The sequence below is a fragment of the Colletes gigas genome, unplaced genomic scaffold (genome assembly GCF_013123115.1).
Source record: "Colletes gigas isolate AHSC1104 unplaced genomic scaffold, ASM1312311v1 Colletes_gigas_Sc00272, whole genome shotgun sequence".
NCBI classification, from domain to species: Eukaryota; Metazoa; Arthropoda; class Insecta; order Hymenoptera; family Colletidae; genus Colletes; species Colletes gigas.
In genome coordinates, this window is record NW_025106894.1 from 1 (window position 1) to 13525 (window position 13525).

The window sequence follows — 13525 nt, forward strand, 5'->3', positions numbered from 1 at the left end:
AAATCTCTTTAGAAAAATTTATAAAATTATAAAGAAAAGAAAGGAAAAACTATGAAAATTGGCCTAGTAAAAGCAAACTTCCCAGGAGAGAGACGAGTCCCACTTCTACCAAAAGATATTAAAGATTTTAAAAATGAAATATTGGTAGAGGAGGGGTTTGGTAAATTTCTTGATATTGATGATCAAGATACATTGACAAGGATGTCACATTTTATCAAGAGCTGAAGTTTTTGCGGAATCAGAGGCGATCTTCTCACTAAAACTCATCCAGCCCACTGACTATTCCCATCTTAGAGAGGGGCAGATGATTATAGGGCTGGACACATCCTTTTGGTTCAGGACAATCGTTCATGAAAGAGCAAGCTCTACCTAAAAAGTTAATTGTGTAGATTTAGATAGTAACTCGCCTTGCATTTATTATGAAAATGAGATATTTGAATCAGGTATTCCGAAGGGTCTATTATATAAAAATAGTTTTTACGCAGGCTATGCAGGGGTTATAGACGCTTTGTTGCAATATGGATTTATTCCAACTGAAGAGACAAAAATAGCTATTTTAGGTTCTGGAAATGTTGCGCAGGGTGCCTTTAGTAGTATCTCAAAATATTCCTCAAACATCCGAATGTATTATCGAAAAACAATGTCAATTTTCAAAGAAAATTATACAAAGTACGACATCATCATCAATGGAATTGAAATTGGGAAAGATGATGATCCAATTTTAAGTTTTATCAGAACAAAAATCATTGAAAAAAGGGACTTTAATTATTGATGCAGCAGCTGATGCGGAAATACAATTGAAGGAACGCATTTTACTAGTATGGATGCCCCTATCTACGAAAATGATGGAAAATACTATTATGTTGTTCCTAATACCCCATCACTCATCTATCGAAATGTGAGTCAAGAATTAAGTAAGATTTTGAGTGAGAATATCTTTACTGAAAACTGTACACGTTTTACTGAAAGAACAACTTCTTGATAAAATAATATATGGACTAATGTCAAATATTTATTTCAAATATGGAAATATTAATGGATGCCTTTGTAATAGTACATTATAGAAACTAAAATATAATTTGGTGGGCAAATAGTGGGCAGAATTTAAAATACAAGAAATAACAAAAAAATATTGATAAATTTAGATAATTGATAAATAAAGAGCCGCAAAACTATATGTTTGCGACTTTTTTTATTTAAACATGTTTTAAAATATTATTATTATCAATCTACTGATTTTAATGCTTCTAACATATCAACTTTTGAATTTTACGATTCATAATCATCATTATGACTAGAGAAAATATTATAGTTAGGAATATTGAAGTGAAATATTTATCCAAGATAAACCTGGCGCAACCATTGATGAAGCTGGAGGTATACACTCATAACGTAACCGTGGAATATGTAACCTATCCCAAGTCCAAATAATATGCCAAATCCTGTTAATATATTAGCTTCTCTATAAATGTACATTAAAACTTCTTTAGGATAAAAACCTAACACCTAAGAGTAGATAATTCTCTAATTCGTTCACTTACATTGATATTTATTAAGTATAAAGTACTACCATGGATAATAGAGAAGCAGCAACTACGACTACTAAAATCAAATTATTTAGATTGTTTAGGATATTTTTAATAGTTGACTTAACTTCTTCAGATTGAATAGTACTAATGCTTGAGTCTAACGAGTTAAAATCAATTGAAAACTTATTTACTGATTTATTAGATGAATCTTTTAAACTTATTAGATAGAATTATTTGATTCTATTTCTCCATAAACTGATTTATATAGCTTTGATTCATATAAATATAATGGCCTGCATACATTTTTGTAATTGCCGAAACTTTTATATATGTGACTTTCCAAAGCTATCTAATATGGTTAAGTTATCGCCCGGCTTAACATTCTCCACTTTAGATAATTTTTCTGAATAACTGCACCTGTTGAGTTTAAGTTTAATTGTTGGTCAGTTTGATAATCTCTAAGCGATGTATACTTATCAAATGATGAAGTATCAGAAGGAACAATTAATGATATATTTTGTCTTACTGAATCTCCATTTTGTTTAGAATAAACTGAATCAAAATAAACATCAGTATACTTTGCGATATTTTTATTATTCTTAACCTTATTTTTGACCTCTGTAACATTTTTCTTAGTATCTCTTGTATTGTAAACTGCAATGACATCATACTTAGTAATGCTTCCAAACTGTTTTTCTACTATAGAATTGAGAGACTCACGAATTCCAAATCCGGTGATCATTAATGCAGTTGCACCAGCTACTCCTATAATTGTCATAAACATTCTACTTTTGTATCTTAATAAATTTCTAGCAGTTACTTATGTGAAAAACTCATTCTTTTCCAAATTGGAGTTATTCGTTCTAAAAGTATCCTTGAACCATCTTTTGGTGGTTTAGGAATCATTAATAAAGCAGGAAGTTCTTTTAACATCTTTTCTGGCTGCTAGCCAAGATGCGAGTACTGTAGAGAACAGGGAAATTAGTAACCCTAGTAAAATATACCAAGGATGTAAATCTAATGTTAACTTTTCAAATGTAAAGTTTGCTGAATAAGCTTTAAAAATTATTTGTGGTAAGGCAATTAAACCTAAAATACTCCCTATCACTGTACCAATAAGCGCTGCAGATGTACTATATAGAATAAATTCAAGCATGACATGGGATTTTGAGTAACCCAAAGCACGTAGTGTACCCATCTCTACACGTTTTTCTTCTACCATTCTTCTCATTGTAGTGAAACTTACAAGTATAGCAATGAGAAAGAATAAGATAGGGAATGTTTTGCCAAGTGCATCAATTCGTTCAGTATCTTCTCCATAATTATTATATCCATCGTTATAGTCATTACGATTCGCAATTAGTAGAGATATGTTGCTTAGATTATTTTTACTTTCTTGTGCTTGATTTACTTTATCCTCTAATTTTTGGATTTTTAATTTATTTTGTTCGACAAACTCATTTTCTTCACTTAATTTTCTTTCCTTACTTAGTATTTCTTGATTTTGATCATTTAGGATGAGCTGTTTTTGTTTCAAGATTTCTAAAGTATTAGCTTGTTGTAGGCTTTCAGCCTTCTCAATATTTTGTTTCAGTTCATTTTGACTATTTTGAAGTTCTATCTTAGCAGCATTGATCTGGTTTCGACCATTATTTACTTGTTCTTGTGCAATGTTAAGATTGTTCTTTCCAGTATTAATTTGATCGTTTGCAGTTTTTATTTGATCGTCTATTTCTTTACGCGATTCTTCAATACGTAAGCTATTTTGTTTATTTAGATTCTTTTGTAAACGAGCTACAATATCAGAGGATTTTTTTTCATATTCTTCTGAATATGCTCTACCTTTCAAATTTCTTAAATCTATTCTAGCAAAATTTGGTCGGTTATCTTTGAACGCATCCTTAACGACATAAGAATAGCCATCTAAAACTCCATTTCCTGCACCCGTTTGACCAATTTTATCTTTTTTTAGGTACTCTGAAGATGTTGCAAATCCTACAACTTTTAATTCAGAGTTCTTTATTTCTAAGCTTTGGGAAGATTTAGGAGATTGTACCTTTATCTTTTCGTTTAATTTAAAGTCATTTTTTAAGTTATCACTCAAAATAATTTCAGACTTATTATGAGGTTGTCTACCCTCAGTTATTTTTATTTTTGATAAAGTATCTGGTAAACTTTCAACTCTTATTGGCTTAGAAGTATTTTCTAATAAAGTGTCTGTTGTAAAGCTAAACTCAATCTTTTTGATTTCTTTTAGATTTGTTAAGTAAGACTGAGTATTCTCGGATATAGGTATTGTAGAAGATATTCTAGCATCAGCTAAATTTGATAATTCGTATTCTTTTTGAGCTGTTTTTCTCATGTTAGGTCCAGTCACATTCAAACCAATTAATACAAATACACCTAGCGTTAAAAGTGCCGATACCGATAAAAATCTCCCTAATGAAACTTTAAATTCACGGATAATAATTTTATTTATAGTTTTCAAAACTGTTCTCCTTACCATTCTAAATTTTCAACGGGTACTGGATTACTATTGAAAGTGTCACTTTTAATTTCTCCATCCGCCATCTCTATCACATGATCCGCCATAGGTTTCAATAAACTATTATGAGTAACGATTATTACATTCTTTTGTATTTCCGAGTGAAATCTTGAAAAAGTTGTAGAATTTTTTTTCCTGTTTTATAATCTAAAGCTCCTGTTGGTTCGTCTGCTAGTAGTATATCGGGATTTTAGCTAAAGCTCTTGCGATAGCTACTCTTTGTTGTTCTCCTCCTGATAATTGAGCTGGAAAATTATTAGCTCTACTCTCTAGCCCTACAGACTTTAAAGCTTCTAAAGCATCCATAGGATTATCTACTATTTCAGATGCTAATTCAACATTCTCTACGGTGGTTAAATTTTGAATTAAGTTATAAAATTGAAAAACGAATCCTACTTGTTTTCTTCTATATGTTGTTAATCCTTTGCTATCAAGATTTCCTAATTCAACGCCATTAACATTTATAGATCCCGTGGTAATACTATCCATACCACCCAATACATTTAGTAAAGTTGATTTGCCTGCTCCAGACGCACCTAATATAATTGTTAGCTCGCCTGGATTTATTTCAAAATTTATATCTTTATTTGCAGTTACAGAATTTGTTCCGCTTCCATATGTTTTAACCTCATTTTTTACAGTTATAAATTTATTCATTGTATTTCCTCCAGATTTAAATTATAATGAACAGTGTGTTCACTATAATTTAAACATAATTATCACATATTTCAATGAACAAAAAAATTGAGAATGTTGATAATAAAGGAAGGATTAATAAGTTTTATGACTATTCATGAAGAACAAAAAAAAAGAACTAATGAATAATCATTAATTCACTAATAAATTTAGCTGAAATAAAACCTCTATCAAAAATTTCTATAAGTGATATTACTAAACTTGGAAAAATAAATCGTGGAACATTTTATTTACATTATGAAAGTAAAGAAGATCTCATAGAGAGTCTTGAATCAAAGACTTTGAAAGAAGTTAATATTATTATTGATAAAAATATAAAAGAAACAATGGATATCAATTTCTTTTATAATAATGAACCCTATCCAATAATTAGATTGTTGGCAGATTATGTTTCTGAGCATAAAAAAATATTTAATTTTCTCCTAAATTCAAATACTACTATATTTTTTAGAAATTCTATCAAATTAATCTTAGAAGATGTAGTTACAAAGTCATTGATAAATGCAAAAAAAAGTAGTCAAATTTCAAGTGTCATACCTTATTCCTATGTTTTAGAAATAATTTCATCAATTATTATGTCAATTTTTATGAAATGGATTGAAGGATATGATGAGTTGACTCCTGAAGAAGTTTCAAAACTCATTATGGACTCTTTATTTTTATCACCCTATGATATGCTTGGATTAAAGAAGTAGGGTATAAAAATTTAGATATTTTGATGTTAGTGGTATATTAAAGAATAAAATTGTCTAATTCTCAGAAATAGGGATAATATACTACTCAATTGTAAAATAAAAAGTTACTTGATTATTTGGGCAAGTGACTTTTTTTACAACATTTTTAAATTTAAGGAATGTAAACATATATTGGCAAGTGGTTTAAGTAAAGTATCGAAAATAAAAAACCTCTAAAAGAGGTCTAGAATAGGTTTTTGTTAATGATACGTGTAATTATTTAACTCTAGCTTCTTGCTCTGAATAGCTCCTGCGATGAGCTATGTTGTCAATATCCAATATCGCATTTGTGTAAATACTTTGATGTTTCGAGAAGTGGTTATTATGCTTGGAAAAAATTAGGTAAACCTTACTACAAAAATTACGATAAGGATTTGGCTTCTAAAATCTTGCTACTATTCAATGAACGAAAGAAAGGTTATCGTTACATCACATTTCAATTAAAAAGAAAGTATGAAATTACACGAAACCCTAAAACAGTCTTGCGATATATGCGTATTCTTAATATAAAATCTCCTATTCGTAAAAAGAAATTCTTCCACTATTCTAGAAAAGAAGTGTCTCTAAATTCTATCATTGTTTCATCTAACATTCTTAATAGAAACATTCAAGCAAAGGTACCCATGGAGAAATTAGTGACAGACGTTTCCTATATATATTACAAAAATGGACGACTTTTTTTATCCGTTGTCAAAGATCTTTTTGACAATTCAATATTAGCTTATCAAATTTCAAAAAAGAATGATATTAAGCTTGTCATGGATAATTTATCTCAAGTTTTTTGTAAGAAAAATTATGATTGTATACTCCATTCGGACCAAGGCTTCCAATATACGACACGAATTTATAAGGATACGCTTGAAATTCTAGGTGTAAAAATTTCTCATTCACGTAAAGGAAACTGCTATGATAATGCCTGTTGTGAAAACCTTTTTTCTCATCTTAAATCAGAACATTTATATCTAAAAAAGCAGAGAACGAAAATGAACTGATTGACCAGGTTGACGATTATATTGTTTGGTACAATGAAGATAGGCCACAAGAAAAGCTAAATGGAATGTCTCCAAAAGAATATAGAAATGATTACTATCAGTAAAAAAATTATAAAAGCTAAATTTTAAATATCAATACGCTATATGATAAACTCTCCATAAAATTTATAATTTTGTTCCCCTATAATCTTCTCACTTGACCTAAAGTTAACTTTAGGTATTATAATAAAGTTGTAAATATAAATTCTTTAGATATATTAGAGGAGAAAAGATGAGTAATGAAATAAAACTAACTTCAAATTGGGATAAAGTATTTCCAAAAAGCAATAAAGTAAGTCATAGTAAAGTGACTTTCAAAAATCGTTTTGGGATTTTTATTGCTGCAGATTTATATGAACCAAAAATAATCAAAGAAAAGCTCCCAGCACTTGCAGTAAGTGGACCATTTGGAGCAGTTAAAGAACAGTCTTCTGGTTTATACGCTCGAGAGATGGCCGAAAGAGGATTTCTTACTCTAGCCTTCGATCCCTCGTTCACTGGTGAAAGTGGTGGAGAAGTTAGGGATGTTGCCTCACCAGATATCAATACTGAGGATTTTCAAGCAGCAGTGGACTTTTTATGGAATCATGAAAAAGTTGACTCAAATAAGATTGGAATCATAGGTATTTGTGGTTGGGGAGGACTAGCGCTAAATGCTGCTGCTATCGATACAAGGATTAAGGCTACTGTGGTATCCACTATGTATGATATGACAAGAATTGCCGCAAAAGGTTACTTTGATTCAGTAGATGAAGACCAGCGTTATGAATTAAAAGAGAATTTAAACGCTCAAAGAAATCTTGATTTTCAATCAAATACTTATGAACGAGCTGGTGGTGTTGTTGACCCAGTACCCGAGGATGCTCTTGATTTTGTAAAAGATTACCATGATTACTATAAAACAGAAAGAGGATATCATGAGCGTTCAGTTAATTCTAATAAAGGTTGGGCTATAACCTCTTCTCTATCATATATGAATGGTAAACTTTTAGCTTATAGTAGTGAAATAAGGAGTGCTGTCTTAGTCATACATGGTGAAAATGCTCATTCACGCTACTTTGGTGAAGATGCTTTTAAAACTCTAAAAGGAGATAATAAAAAACTTATGATTATCCCTGGAGCTTCTCATACGGATTTGTATGATCAAAAAGATATTATTCCATTTGATGAATTGGAAAGTTTCTTTAATACATATTTAGAAGTATAATTATGGTGTAAGCAAATGTTTATTGGAATAAATAAATTCTAATAAACTTGAGAAGAGATAATATTTGATAAACAAACATGGAAGGAAAATAGAGATGATAAAAGATAAAGTTGTTATTATTACAGGCGCTTCTTCTGGTATAGGAGAAGCAACAGCTAAACTACTCGTTGAACAAGGGGCAAAAGTTGTTTTGGGAGCTAGACGCGAAGAACGATTGAAAGAACTTGCTGATAAGTTGGGTCAGAATGTGTCTTATAAAAAGACAGATGTTTCGAAATTTGATGAGGTAAAATCCCTTATTGATTATGCATTAGAAATTCATGGACATATAGATGTGCTGTATAATAATGCTGGGATTATGCCACAAGGATTTCTTCGTGAAGGAAATTTAAAAAGTTATCAAGAAATGATTGATATCAATGTCATGGGGGTTCTTAACGGAATAACTGCTGTTTTACCAATAATGCGTAGTCAAAAAGATGGATTAATCATTTCAACGGATTCAGTAGCTGGTCACGTCGTTTATCCAGCATCAGCTGTATACAATGGAACTAAATTTATGGTGAGAGCGATCATGGAAGGTTTAAGACAAGAGGAAAGAGAATCTGGAATTCGTTCAACTATTGTCAGTCCAGGTGCCGTGTCAACCGAGCTTATTAGTACTGTGGGCAACAGCGAGATTGAGAAAGGTTTGACTGATTTATTTAATGGTTCTACTGACAGTGGAATGACCCTCTTGCCTATTGATGTTGCTAATGCTGTACTTTATGCTATTAATCAACCAAAGCATGTAACCGTATCTGAAGTACTAATTCGTCCAGCTAACCAAAGTGTATAGAGAGAAGTGAGGATAAGATATGGATTATATAGCTTTCTTAGAACACGTCCAGGCTGGAAAAACGCTTGAATCGGGGAGCGAGGTATTCACTTATATGTCTAAAATTTCTACCAAAGCTCAACGTATTTGTGCAGAAATTAATGGTAAATATCATGAACAAAATGAACTTATTTCTTTGCTTTCGGAACTTACAGGGCAAGAAATAGATCAATCAGTAAGTATCTTTCCTCCTTTTTCATCTGATTTCGGAAGGAACTTACATATAGACAAAAACGTATTCATAAATGCTGGTGTAAGAATTCAGGATACTGGTGGAGTATGGATAGATGAAGGAGCGCTTATTGGACATAATGTTGTTCTTGCGACGTTAAATCATGACCTAGAGCCAAGTAGACGCCAGAATTTGATACCCGCTCCCATTCATATCGGGAAAAATGTTTGGATTGGTTCTAACGCAACGGTCCTTCAAGGAGTAACCGTAGGAGAAAACTCCGTTGTTGCTGCAGGAGCAGTAGTAACAAAAGATGTCCCCGCTAATTCTATTGTTGGTGGTGTCCCTGCTAAGCTAATAAAGAAAATTAAATAAAAAACTCGAGAGAAAAGTTTTCTTTCGAGTTTTTTATTTTATGAGTGAGAATTAAAATAGCTCTCCTTGATATCCTGTGGTAAATCATTAGGAATTTTAGTGATTACAGAGTTTTCATCGCCTGCCTTTAAGGCCTCATTATAATACCAACATTTATAGTTAATCATATCAAGTGTTTTTTTGAGATTTTCAATTTCACTTTGAATTTGAATTTTCTGCTTGTCAAAAAGTTCTTTTCTGACCTGTAGTGTTTCATTTCCTACTTGTGTCCACTCGATAAAATGTTTAATGTCCTTAATTTTCAATCCTGATTTTTTCAAACAATCAAAAACTCTGATTGCTTCAATTTCTTCTTCAGAGAATTGACGAATCCCAGATTTCCTTTCAATCTTTGGAAATAATCCCTCTTTATCATAATATCTCAATGTAGATATGGAATATTAAACATTTTTGACACTTCACCAATAGTGTACATGTGAATAGCTCCTCTTTAAACTAATTGCAGAATAGAATATACTCTCTTCTATTTGCCTTAGATATAAGTATATAAATATTTAGAAGCGAAGTCAAAATTTATTTTCTATTCTATTCTATTCTATTCTATTCTTTTCTTTTCTATTCTTTACCAGATACTATATCCTTTTTTAGTGTCCATTTTAACTGGTGCTTGACAATTTGGCTTGTAGGAGCTTTTGTTTTATTTGACTGGAGTAATGTTTTTTCCAATTAGTCCAGTAGTTATTTTATACAACCTTGACGCTTTTTCTTTATCAAAAGTTGGTTTATTCAAGCTAATATTTTTCTTTTGATTAAATGCTGATAGTTTTTCTGTAGGGACATTTTCTAATAAATTGATAATTATAAGTGCTGCTTTGGTTGGTGTTTTTACTTACTAATTTTGATAGCAACTTTAACAATGGATTTTTATAAAAATTATTCATTCCTTCCGTGCTAACTGCAGAAGGATTATATAAAATATATTTTATTTTTTTTACTCTATCATTTTGAGTAAAAGCAACTGCCAATAACTCATTTAATCGACTACCGTGCATCATTACTTTCATAGGTTTAAAATCATTTTTATGTTGTAGGTCATCCCAATCAACCTCACCATTATAACCTGTTCCACAAAGATTAAGTATCAAAGGATTTTGAGACTCTTCCAATATAGATTTAAAACCATAACTTAAAATAAATCTGCTTAGGTAGTCTAAAGCGAAACTGGACTCAAAGCCTTCTGAAGTTTCACTATATGACAAATTATGACGTGTCGCACAAAATATAAGTTGGTCTAAAGATTGAGTGATTTGTGATACCTCATTCAGTATTCGGTTATTTTCACTAAGAAGGCTTAAATTAGCTTAAATATATACTAAATTGTTTTTTAAATTTAGTTGATGGGCTTCATTTGATATTGAATACGCTGAAAATTTAGGCGTAAAATCAGAAAGCTTGATATTCGCTCAACCAGATACAGGTGAAGAGGCCTTCTATATGATTAACGAGTTCGTCAAAACAGGGGCTTTTGACTTAATTGTTGTTGATTCGGTTGCTGCTCTGACTCCTGCTTCAGAGATAGATGGAGTGAGTATTCCAGGTCAGCAAGCTAAAATGATGTCAGAACAGCTCTCTAAGCTCGTTTCAAAAGTCAACCAAACTAAGACGGTCATCATCTTCATCAATCAAGTGCGTTCAACCATGAGTGGACTATTCTTAAATAAAGAAACCACTCCAGGAGGGTCAGCACTAAAATTTTATTCTTCTGTACGTATAGAAGTTAAATCTGGAGAAAAAATCAAAGATGGAATTGATACTATTGGTAAGAAAACCACGCTTCATACTGTTAAGAATAAGGTATCAGCTCCATATAAAAAACCGTCTGTTATTAATGTCTTTGGGGATGGATTCTCTCAAGAAATAGATATAGTCACATTAGCGATTCAAATGGGAGTTGTTAAGAAAATGAATGAATGGTACTCGTTTAATGGCCAAAAGCTTGGTCGTGGAATCTTTAGCGTTAAGGAATACCTAGCAAGTCATCAATCTGTCTTTGAAACACTTAAACATCTAACTAGAGAATCACTACAATTCTACTAAACATATTGATTTCATATATTTCATTATGTAAAATATTAATTTCTGCAATTAAACAGGCGGGTTTTGTCATTTATTACAAATTCGATATTAGGGTCAGTCTTAAAAATTTATTCTTCTGTAACTATGTTAATTTTTTGAGCGAATGAATTTTATTCTTATTAATTTATAAAATGAGGGAAAACTATAATATATCTGGTATAATTGAATTAATTCATACATTACATTATAATGGGGGTTAATCTAATTGGATAACAACAGTGTAAATGCTGAAAAGCTTGGACTCGAACCTTATAATCCCTCGACAATTTCTGCAAATTTTTTGGCAAATTTTATGAGGGAAAGAGAATATCTTGAAAATACAATTAAAAATATGGCATTTATTCCAAGATATTATGCTGAACATACTGGTTACTTAAATATTAAAAGTGATAATACAATAATAGAACGTGTTATAATTCCTATGACTTGTTTTTGTGATATAAAATTACATCAAATTTCACATCATATTGAAGGAAATTCTAGTTATGAGGGTTACGGAAGGTTTGCAATAATATTAAAGAAATCTTGGGGAATTGAAAAAGGTATTCAACCAGTCCAATATGTAACTCCTAATTCTTTACTTCAGAAACAATTTACTAAGTCTTTTAATTTATATTCTCAGGCACTAGATACTGAAGAAACTACAAAATTATGGGATGATATAGCCGATATTTTATTAGAACAGCTCAGATTTATGAAACCATTATATGGAGAAATGCCCAGAAATGGTCAAATTATAAAAAATAAAAATTTTACAGATGAAAAAGAATGGCGCTTTGTTCCGAAAATTAAGAATAATATAGCACCTGAAATACTCTTTGATCCAATAGCTGGCTTAGAAACTTCTGAAAAAGGGATTGGTACACATAATGAAGCAATTGCTCTTATTAAAAAAGCTCGACTTCTTTTTGAAGTTTCAGATATCAAATATTTGTTAGTTGAATCGGAAGAAGATGCACAAGAATTATCAACCTTTATTGAAAAGCTTAGAGGAAATCGTTTAAATAGACAAGATAAAATCACATTAATTAGAAAAATTATAGTTTATGATGATATGAAAGGAGACCTTTGATGGCAAGATTAAAAAAAAATATGAGCAAAAGTAAAGATAAGCAAACTACGCTAAGTGTAAAAAAACTAATCAAGCAAAAAACCCCGCTAGGTTACGATTATGTCCAAGAGGATGATGGTATTTTTGCCCTTACTCCTAAAGATTCGTCTCTACCCTTAAAATTTACTAAACAGGTTCAACTACCTAAAGAAATCGAAGGCTATAAGGTTACACCTGAAAATTTTCATGATATTCTATTCATTACTCAGAAACCTTTTATGTTTAATGATGATAAAATTACCGTTGGAAATAAAACCTCCAAATTAAGCGAACTGCTATATATGTCACCTTTTGCAGAAACTAAAGATGGAAAAATAGCTATTATTCCTCCTAAAACAATGAAATCATCTAATCCAATAACAATACTTATAGGTGGAGAAAAAGTTGATTTCTATATTGAAAGAGTGCCTTATCCATCACTTGAGGTTCACAAATATAAATCATATCGCCCAGAATATATTAGTTTAGATATTTTTTCTAATCTTAAAGATAAAACGATAAAATTTAATTATAAATTTGAATATAGAAGTTTTAAATATATTGATGAAATTTTACCCAAAAAAAATATACTTCAAGGTCTATATTTAAATGATATCAAAATAAATAACTTGGAAATAGTTAATCCTCAACCAGATAAGGCTGTTACTAATAATGAAATTGAAAATATAGAATATCAAATTAACCTTTTTGAAAAATTAGTTGAACTTCAAAAAAAACTTAATGTCAGGTTTAAAAATGTTACATTATCTGCGGAAGACATGTTAAATGCAAAAAAATTATATTGTTCCCTAGTGAAAGAGGACTACTATTCATATGGAATAAATTTGAAAAAATCATTTAAATTGAAGTATGATACAGTAACACCCGAAATACTAAATCTAATTAGTTCAAAAGATCCTAAAATATATGCTTGGCAGGAAGGAAAACAAATAAATTTAATGGGCTGTCAAATTGAATTTATTGAAGTAAAATATTCAACAAATGTAGTATTTGAGAATCTAAATGAGTTAGATAAAACTCTTGAATATAGGTTCATTAATGGAGGAAAAGAACTCTATAAAATTTTTCTCAAACCTGAGGAATTAGATAAACATTTGATTGATGAGGTGATC

At 30.6% G+C, this 13525-nt stretch overlaps 6 protein-coding genes across 6 annotated transcripts; 5 read left to right on the plus strand and 1 right to left on the minus strand.

Moving 5' to 3' along the window:
* Nucleotides 1–4245: 4245 nt before the first annotated feature.
* On the minus strand, nucleotides 4246–4731 carry LOC122404385 (uncharacterized ABC transporter ATP-binding protein TM_0352-like). The gene has a single exon (XM_043408323.1). The coding sequence runs from the start codon at nucleotides 4729–4731 to the stop codon at nucleotides 4246–4248; it is 486 nt and encodes a 161-aa protein (XP_043264258.1).
* A 2036-nt stretch (nucleotides 4732–6767) lies between these two features.
* LOC122404386 (uncharacterized protein PA2218-like) lies at nucleotides 6768–7742 on the plus strand. Its single transcript, XM_043408324.1, has one exon. The coding sequence runs from the start codon at nucleotides 6768–6770 to the stop codon at nucleotides 7740–7742; it is 975 nt and encodes a 324-aa protein (XP_043264259.1).
* Nucleotides 7743–7836: 94 nt separating this feature from the next.
* On the plus strand, nucleotides 7837–8580 carry LOC122404387 (uncharacterized oxidoreductase SSP1627-like). Its single transcript, XM_043408325.1, has one exon. The coding sequence runs from the start codon at nucleotides 7837–7839 to the stop codon at nucleotides 8578–8580; it is 744 nt and encodes a 247-aa protein (XP_043264260.1).
* Nucleotides 8581–8599: 19 nt separating this feature from the next.
* Nucleotides 8600–9166, plus strand: LOC122404388 (putative acetyltransferase SH0499). The gene has a single exon (XM_043408326.1). It carries the CDS (start codon nucleotides 8600–8602, stop codon nucleotides 9164–9166), a length of 567 nt encoding a protein of 188 aa, XP_043264261.1.
* A 1494-nt stretch (nucleotides 9167–10660) lies between these two features.
* LOC122404389 (protein RecA, plasmid) lies at nucleotides 10661–11263 on the plus strand. The gene has a single exon (XM_043408327.1). It carries the CDS (start codon nucleotides 10661–10663, stop codon nucleotides 11261–11263), a length of 603 nt encoding a protein of 200 aa, XP_043264262.1.
* A 370-nt stretch (nucleotides 11264–11633) lies between these two features.
* LOC122404391 (abortive phage resistance protein AbiGi-like) lies at nucleotides 11634–12374 on the plus strand. Its single transcript, XM_043408328.1, has one exon. The coding sequence runs from the start codon at nucleotides 11634–11636 to the stop codon at nucleotides 12372–12374; it is 741 nt and encodes a 246-aa protein (XP_043264263.1).
* Nucleotides 12375–13525: the final 1151 nt, after the last annotated feature.